We start from the raw sequence: 9,453 nt of genomic DNA on the forward strand, positions 1-9,453 counted from the left end.
CTTCTTCTTACACCTAAATGCATTCATTCACTTTAGTTTTCTATGAATAAAACAACAATTTGCAGTCTATATGATGTGAAAAAATGTTATAATAAATTATCAAATGATTAAATTATATGATATATAGGCTACACCAGATATTGTATCTATATAATGACATGTATGGTTCCTTGCGGGGTTTGGACACAACTGTACTGTTCTGGTTATCTAGCTAACTTACAGCAGCCATGAAAAAGTTTACAAATCAAGAGTGTGAACTTTCATAGTTAACTAGGCCAGTGTGTAAAATATACTATTTTAGGCCCTTCAAAATGCTACCGGTGGGATTTGACGAATAAATAAATATATTTTAGTAAATCGGTAATGTTTTTAGCTGCATGGGGGAAGGGTGCGTTCTGACTTACTTTGGGGACGTGGAGAGGCTGCGGAGCGGGCGGGTCTTGTACTCTAACACCCCTGCGTACTTTGGGATTCCCATACGGGACCATGGCCTCCTCATCGCACTGCCTCGGGCTTGCATTTCTTTTATTCTGTTTTTCTTTTTGCGTTCTTGCGCAGTATGAGAAATACAATTTTCGCAGTTTCCCACGGCACGAGCTTATGCCCCTGGACTCGGCGTACCGACACGCTTTAGACCAGTACAGTGAGGAGAAGTGGCCCGAGAGCGTGGAGTTTCTTGAGATGAGTCTCCGGCTGTACCGGCTGCTCAGGGACAGCGAGGCCTTCTGTAACCTCAACTGCAGCACGGTGCGCCTCGACGACGAGACGCGCTTCAGAGACTTCCCCGAGCTGCACGCCTTCGGTAACGTGATGAAGCGAGCTCAGTGTCTGAAGCGATGCAAGCAGGGCTTACCTGCCTTCAGACAGACGCTCCCCAGCCGTGAAACCATCGAGGAGTTTGAGAAACGGGAACCCTACAAGTACCTGCAGTATGCTTACTTCAAAGTGAGTCTACTACTTTCTCTCATTACATCAACAATTATTTATAAAGCTAGTTTAAGGGTAAGTGAGAGCTTTGCAATACTTTAACATGGGAATAATAGGACTGCATGCAGATGGTTCACATTGAAAAACATGGTAGTACGATGGTTAATTTTTGCTCTTTTTCGTTGTGTAGATTGTATTAGATGGTAATACCATGGTACTAACCATGTACCATATATCAAAATACATGGTATTTCAAAGTAGCCTACTTCAAAGAATACTATCATGTGCTATGCATTGTACAAGTACATGTGGAAAAATCCATGATATTAACAAAATACCATGTCAAAAGAATAACATACTATGGTACATGGCAAAAAAAAAAATCAGTGGCTTTACCATTTTGGTAACATGATTTGTTTTAATATATTTATGTGTAGAGTTTTGGTTTGGAAATGTCTGACAAAATGGATTATTATGAATTATTCCAGAGCGATAATGTGGCCAAAGCTGTATCTGCAGCGTACACATTCCTCTTGAAGCATCCTGATGATGAGATGATGCAGAGGAACATGAACTATTACAAGAGTTTACCTGGAGCTGATGAACATATGAAAGACCTGGAGACCAAGTCATATGAGGTGAGACCTCATACACAAAACACTGAATAAAAGGAAATCAAATCCTTATGTTAATCTTCTTGTTAATGCAGCTTGAGAGCTGCTGCCATTAAAGCAAAAGGGGGTCAAACTAAATACTAAGAAATCCTGAAATTCATGTTAGTTTTCAAATTAAAATTTTCTTTCAGATATGCTGATAGTAATTCAATTCAATTCAATTCAATACATAACATAAGAACATCACTGTTCAAAAGTTTGGGGGCAGTATGATTAATAATTTTTTTGTTCAGCAAGTATGTATTAAATTGATCAAAGACATTTATAATTTTAACATATTTCTAGTTTAAATAAATACTGTTCTTTTGAACTACTCTTTGTCAAAGAATCTTGAGAAAAAATATTACGCAGCACAACTGTTTTCAACATTGATTATAATAAGAAATGTTTCTTGACCACCAAATCAACATATAAGAATGATTTCTGAAGGGTGTGATACTAAAGCTTTGCCATCACAGGAATGAATAAACATTTTAAAATCTATAAAATTACAAGCAGGCAATTTAAATTCTAAAAAAGTTTCACAATATTACTTATATTTACTGTAATTTAAATGAATGCAGCCTTGATGAGCACAAGAGACTCTCAAGACCCCAAACGTTTTAAGCAGTAGTGCATATATAATATTTATCTATAATAATATATGTCTACATTTGTGTAATCCAAGCTCAGGTAAATGTATACAACTGCAATACGTCTGTTGAATGTAATAAACAGTGTTGTAGTTTACAGTTACATATGGTTAATGCCGGTTCTTTTTATTCAGACGTTGTTCATTCGGGCTGTGCGGGCATACAATGGTGATAACTTCAGAACGTCAGTGTCAGATATGGAGCTGGCACTGAGAGACTTTTTCAAAGTGTATGATGAGTGCATCGCAGCGTCAGAGGGATCCAGACAGATCAAAGACTTCAAAGACTTTTACCCGTCCATTGCAGGTTGGCATATACCTGCTGCTCTTGTCATGTCTGCCTCTGAGATCCTTTGTAACTTTAGCTGAAACATAACATATCTGTTTTTGTCTTTAGATCATTACACAGAGGTTCTGGAGAGAAAGGTTCGCTGTGAAAGCGAGCTAACGCCGGTTGTAGGTGGATTTGTTGTTGAGAAATTTGTGGCAACCATGTACCACTACCTCCAGTTTGCTTATTATAAATGTAAGTCTAGAAAGTTCTCTGTTTACATAACTACTTACGTGAACCATGAATGTGAATAACTGACATATGAAACATACACTTCCATTCAAAAGTTTCTCTCCTTCATTCTCACTCAGTGAATGATCTGAAGAACGCTGTACCGTGTGTGGCCAGCTACATGCTCTTTGATCCCAGTGATGAGGTGATGAAGAATAATGTGGATTATTATCGGTACCACAGAGAAAAATTTGGCCTGACTGATGAGGATTTCTTCCCTAGAGCGGTAGGTGTCTCACATCATGGTAAATAATGAATAAATGCATTTATTTTCATTTAGATGGTTGATGTTGTACTTATAATGCATTCTCACATGACAGGAAGCAGTACGGTACCACAATCAGACAACGCTACAGCTGCAGATGCTAGAATTTGCCAAACAGAAGTTACTGTCAGATGATGAGGTGAGAGATGAGAGTGTTTGTGCATGGGTTATTTGGATGCTTGCTGAATATTCACAAACATGAAGGTGTTTTTCAAATATTCGGTGTAGTGCTGAATGCTTGCTGTGTGAGTTTTGGCCACTTGGGTGCGCACTATGCTTACTGATTTACTCTGAGCCGTTTACTGCGTCACATAAATGAAAGTGTTTATATGCTTATTTATTTACAGCGCAGTGTAATTTTAGTATCAACGATATACTGTTATTCTCTCTCTAACTCTTCCTCCAACCATTTTTGTCTTTCAGGGTGAAGTCTTAGAGTTTCTTGATGAATATCTTGATGCTGGGGATGAATAAGAAAATGATTTTATTTGCACTGAAATGAAAACATTGTGAAAATGACCATGACCATAAAGGTATTCTCCATACTGTACCATTTTTGTTCTTGTATTTATTTAGGCCGGGGTTGGTGATTGGAAGTGTTGATATCTTTTTACATCTGTACTAAAATGTGTACTTATATTTGCACATGTAAGTACAGATTATGCACCACAAGCCAAAAGATTATAATTTTGAATCTTAGTCCCTGTCAATTTACTGTATCTCAGAGAAAACAATGATGTGTTTTTATTTTGTTGGTTGGATTGTTTTAATAAGGAATGCTTTTCTATATTGAATACAACCCAAGCAATGTTGTTACCATGCGAAGATATCCAGGCAGAATTGAGCCCCAAGAACTGGTTAAACACTGAAAATGTACTTTTTGGCTTTTCTGACTTTCTGACAGATGTGGATGCTGACGTAATAAATAATATGGATGAAAATGCTTAAACTCACCACTTTTGTGCTGTGAAATACTGGCTAATTCATCAGTCATTTTCTATATCTGTATTGTTTCAATTCATTTTTGTTACCTCAAGTGTTACACTATCTGTACAATCCTCCTTCTGGTGGAGAATTTGTGTATTTGGCATCTCAGAAGGACTGGCTTACTTTAAGATCCAGAGCTTTGCCATTTTTTTGGTAATGCCAAGCTTCACACAATCTGTTTGGACCAAATGTTGGCACTAATATGTTGTTGTTGATAACTTCACAAATGTTCACTTGGCTATTATTCAAAATTAGTGTAAAATGGTGCTGCGTAAAAGAAATCAAACAAACTTGTCTATTTCAAAGGCTGAACCAGTATTGCCTGCCCTTAAAAGCAGTAAACATTCAGACTAAATATAATAGCAAAAGACTAAACACTGGACCTTAAGCAAAACACTCGAATTTTAAGAGTGTTAAACTCTTTACGGTCATTTTTTAATCCCGACTCCCTCCACATCTCTCGTTCCTCATCCCCCACCCCTTCTTTCCTTTTCTCTGTGGGTTTTTCCTACTATGGTGTGATAAACTGCACAGATACTCCATGTTCAAACACATTTAAACAAGTCTCTGTTCTCCCGCTGTGTGAGTATTTGTATGCAGGAGTGTTTCTGAGTGTTTCGTCTTTGTTTTGTGGTAAAAACGACAGCATAGACACAGAAAACATGTCCCTCTTTTGTGATACCAGGTTTGGCTCTGCTGCTCTTATACACACAGAGACACCTGGCAACGCTACGCAAATGTTTGCAGTCTTATTTTAGGAAGGAAATGTTTTTTTTTAAGCCTATTTAAGTAATGTTGACGCCAAGGAAGACTAAAGCGGCCATTTTCCCCCTAAAGTAATTTATTGGTTAAGGTTCCGTTAGTTTTTCACAGCTATGTTTAGTCAGATACCCTCATGTCACATCTAACTGACATTGTTACAGTGTAATGTTGATATTATCAAGCAGTTTTAGCTTCAAATGGAATTGAAATGATTACAGATTAATAAAACAAAGATTATGAAGTCTCACAGTTCCACATCACAATAAAAACACTTTACAGTTCAGAAAATAACTTTCAGAAGATATCAGAGCAAATAAAATAGTTCCAATGGCCACATTTACCTCAAAATAGCAAATTACCAATTTTATGGTAAGCAGTTCATGTGTTTATCCACTGTAGCTTTAAATATATCTACAGCAGCCAACTGGAACTGATTTCTTGATCTAGAAATGAGATTATTTTGTAAGTAAATGCAAGTGTTTTGGCTCTTGCATGATAAATTGCTTGTGATTTTCATCATTTGTAAGTATCTTTGGATAAAAGCATCCTCTAAATGGCTAATGTAAAATAAGACTAGCTTCTCAGCTAAATAGAGATGTCAGGGCTGGAAAACATATTAAAAGACAACAACAACAACAGCCAACAATCAAAAATACCCAAACAGTTAGATAATGTTAATACTGTGAGTCGATGACCCTGCAACATTCATGAAGTTTTACTTCACTTTTCTTCATTTATAATTCAATCAAACAATATAAAAATGCTACATTTGCTCTAACAACACCTAGAAATAAATGGCTTTACTACACTTAATTACCTATTATTAATATTATCTAAAAATAGCATACTATATGTTTGACCTCAGTATGACAATTGAACTAAAAAGTGATTCTAGACATATCTGATTTGTGTTTGTTTTAATTCACTAGTTCTAAAATCAAGTTTTTACATTTATAATACACGATATAAATATGCCTCATAAACGTCGCTGGAGGTGAAGAACGAACTGAATATCTTGTATAAGACATGGCCAAAAAGTTTGCAATGAACATCAATGAGATATTTGGGAAAATATATGTAGAAAATAGTCTGCTATGATATAACTTTTATAGCACTACATATATTTGAAAGAAACTGAAACTCAATAAGCTGTAAATGCGTTGAAAGCCAATCAGAATCTACCCTTAGTTCCTCTGAGAAGAATGTCTCACCTGTCTGTGAGTGTGAATCTTTCTGAGTCCTGAGCTCAACCCCAGGAAACTCACTTATTTATAAGAAAAAGGTTTGAAATGAATAAATTCTCATTATATTCTAAATTTAGGGATGAAAGCTATTTATTCTGCCTGCTCTAGGTCTATAAGAGCTGAAAGCCAATCAGAATTCACCCTCAGTTCCTCTGACCAGAATGTCTCACCTGTCTGCAAGCTAGAAACTGTCAATTGTGCACACAGTTCAACCACACTCTCTTTTGAACTGAATGCTCTCTTTCAAAACCAAAACAGGCTAAAGTCACAATGATTCTCTTACACACGCTTACTCACTAATGGACAAAGCTATAAACACGTACAAATCTGGACAGACGGGCACCACGTACACACATGCACCGACCCGCAGTCCGTCCAAAGCAAGAGAAGACATCAGATTCATGATCCATCAATTATCCACAATACAATGAAAATATAAAGAAAAAGAAAACATTGTAAAATAGAAATACTATCTAAACAAGCACTAAACAATCCAACCTTGTGCGATAAAGGAGTGTTAAACAGAGACACTCCTTGTGTTAGTGTGAAAGTCAGGGTTGTGTGGCATTCAGAATTAAATTAAGATTATTGTCCAATGCAGTTCTTGAATTTGAAGGAAATTTAAGTGAATTAAAAAATTAAAGAAATTAATTTAACTGTAATTTTACTACAAAATTAGAAAAGCAAAGTTTGTCAACTTTGCATGTTGGTTACAGAAAGCTTTGTTATCCTAGAAAGATATACGATAGAACGATAGATAGAACGATAGAACGATAGAACGATAGATAGATAGATAGATAGATAGATAGATAGATGATAGAACGATAGAACGATATATATAGATAGATAGATAGATAGATAGATAGATGATAGAACGATAGATAGATAGATAGAACGATATAGATAGATAGATAGATAGATAGATAGATGATAGAACGATAGATAGATAGATAGATAGATATAGATAGATAGATAGATAGATAGATAGATGATAGAACGATAGATAGATAGATAGATAGATATATACAGTAGATAGATAGATAGATAGATAGTGGACGTAGACTGTAATGTTCACACATAAATGGCTTTGTATGGATGACTGAGTAAGCTGTGTGGCTTTATGAGGATCTGTGTGACTTTCACACAGTCTGTTGTAATTCAATGCACTGCGTTTGCCTGTTAGTTCCATTGAGCTGGTAGTGAGAGCTCTTTTGTTGCCTCTTTTTATAACACCACACCCCCAAGACCACACCCATCACCGCTGCTACGATGCCAACGATAATGGCTGCGATCATGGGCCCACGGCCTGAACCGTGACAGGGGTCTTCTGCACAAGCACCCTCTCCAGCCCGCTCCTGTTGATCAAGGCTGTGATCTCCACCTCTTTCCATCACGCTCCGATTTTCAGGGTTTTCAGTTGGGACGTGACCAGGGATGTGCTCCAGCAAGTGGTCATCGAAGGTTTCCCATGGATCCTTGATGACGGGTGTTAGCATGCTGGTGATATAATCAGGTGGACCATCCAGATGTACCATCCCAGAAGGCGTGGATGTGTTCTCAGGGCCCAAGCCGCCTTGACTGGTGCTCACGTTTTCAGGAGCGGAAGCCGGTGTGTACGACATGGGCCGCTTGTGTACAGCAGTATCATCTGGACTGGGTGTAATCTGAGTAATGAAGGTGGTGGGCTTCACCTCCACGCCATTTGGACTGTCAGTAACACCATCAAACCCCAATGTTTTGGATCCATCAGAGTCTGTTTTCTCTGGTGTGTACGTTTCTTTCACCATTTCATCTTCTGAAAGTCCTTCAATTGTTTCCTCATAAGGTGTTACAACAGACTCTTCCTTTTCAAGTCTGATTGTCCCTTTACCGAGCTCCTCCTCGTCTCCTTTCATGTGGATTGTGTCCTCAGGAGTTTTTATTTCTCCATCTTCGTCCTCCTCAGGGTTGTCAATCAAACCCCCGGTCTCTTCTTCCACTGGGTTTTTGGTTACATCCTCAAACACCTCAACTTCCGAGTGGCCAGGCAAGGTCTCTGTTTCTGACTCTGCACCTTGTTCTGGCCCTGCCTCCCCTGTGGACTCACCTCCAGCTTTATCTTCATCCTGAGTAACAGGGTATCCATCTAGCCAGGACTCGTCTGAGCCGCCGGCACTGGGACTGGTAGGTTCATCGGTGGGAGGATCTGTCGTATAGTCACTTTCCTCTGCGATAATGTCAGGACCAGACTGGCTGTTGGTTGTTTTGACCGTCATGTGACTCTCATCTTCAGTGGGGTTTTTAACAGAGGAGAAATCAGTGGAGATACCCGGCTGCTCCTTCTCTTCCTGGAAGGCCTCTGAAGGGAACCAGAACATGTGCTTCTGACTGAGTTGAGACACTGGAGGTTCAGAGACTGATATAGTTGAATCTCCATCATTCTCCTTCTCCTCCTCAGACATGACTGTCCGCTCAGGCTCTGGCTCAGGCTCAGGAGAGGATTCTTCTACTTCATGAACAGTGGACTGCGTTCCTCCTGGATTCAAAGAAATATGATGCTCCTCCCTCGGATTCTCAAGGAGATGGCCATCTGTGAACTTATCTTCATAGTCGATGTGGCCTTCAGAATCATCTGCAACAAATAAAACATATTGAAGACTACGCAGCTACACCCAAAAGCCAAATAAACCCTTTGAACCTCAAGAATTATGCATCTTGGAGCCTCTGTCTCATATTCAGCATGGCTCCTTTTATTTTTAAATCGAATCATTGTGTTCGCAGCTCACCTTTCACGCAATGCTGCACCAGGCCATACCATTCTCCACAACTGTCGCAAAGCAGGCTGAAGCCCATATCTCCATTGGGAAGTTTGTATCCTGGGTCACAGCTATACAGAAGTTCATCCCCGAGGTCCAGACCAGTTTTCCCCTGCAGATGTGAGTGTGGGAATGACGGTGGCTGCCCACATGGATCATCTGGTGGATGAAAGGGAAGTGGAACAAGTTCAGTCATGAAGGAGAAGAGTTTGTCATAAATTATAAAAGAAAAAGTGCATAAAGTGAAAAGGATAAATTACATGTAAAGTCTGTTTCACACTGCACACTTGCTCACATTGTGACAGCATTTCTGCAACTGCAGATAGCTACAGAAAAGAAAAGTAATTTCTGGGGTAATATAATGAAAAATCCTTTTATAATCCAGTCATAAATGATATCATAGTTATAGGATGTTTGGCTGGTGAGAATCTTTACCAACCTGATGGTAGTGAAATATAATCTACATGAATTTACGAGAAGCACGGCAATTACTCCAAATCCCAAACTAGCCATAAACTCCTTCAAGGAACACTCCACTGTTTTTGAAAATAGGCTCATTTTCCAACTCCCCTAGAGTTAAACAGTTGAGTTTTACCGTTTTCGAAT

General features: G+C 38.6%; 2 protein-coding genes across 2 annotated transcripts; one reads left to right on the forward strand and one right to left on the reverse strand.

Moving 5' to 3' along the window:
- The first annotated feature begins 148 nt into the window (after window positions 1-148).
- LOC107706152 (cartilage-associated protein-like) lies at window positions 149-4,007 on the forward strand. The gene is made up of 7 exons (XM_016509731.1): window positions 149-945; window positions 1,416-1,565; window positions 2,368-2,539; window positions 2,630-2,758; window positions 2,875-3,020; window positions 3,115-3,198; window positions 3,483-4,007. The coding sequence occupies exons 1-7, from the start codon at window positions 487-489 to the stop codon at window positions 3,531-3,533; spliced, it is 1,191 nt and encodes a 396-aa protein (XP_016365217.1). The 5' UTR covers window positions 149-486; the 3' UTR covers window positions 3,534-4,007.
- A 3,083-nt stretch (window positions 4,008-7,090) lies between these two features.
- Window positions 7,091-9,043, reverse strand: LOC107706128 (sushi domain-containing protein 5-like). Its single transcript, XM_016509711.1, has 2 exons — window positions 8,818-9,043; window positions 7,091-8,663 (listed from the first exon to the last, which is right to left on the reverse strand). Exons 1-2 carry the CDS (start codon window positions 9,041-9,043, stop codon window positions 7,192-7,194), a joined length of 1,698 nt encoding a protein of 565 aa, XP_016365197.1. The 3' UTR covers window positions 7,091-7,191.
- Between the last annotated feature and the right edge of the window lie 410 nt (window positions 9,044-9,453).

Source organism: Sinocyclocheilus rhinocerous, unplaced genomic scaffold (genome assembly GCF_001515625.1).
Source record: "Sinocyclocheilus rhinocerous isolate Xijiao unplaced genomic scaffold, SAMN03320098_v1.1 scaffold53, whole genome shotgun sequence".
NCBI lineage: Eukaryota > Metazoa > Chordata > Actinopteri > Cypriniformes > Cyprinidae > Sinocyclocheilus > Sinocyclocheilus rhinocerous.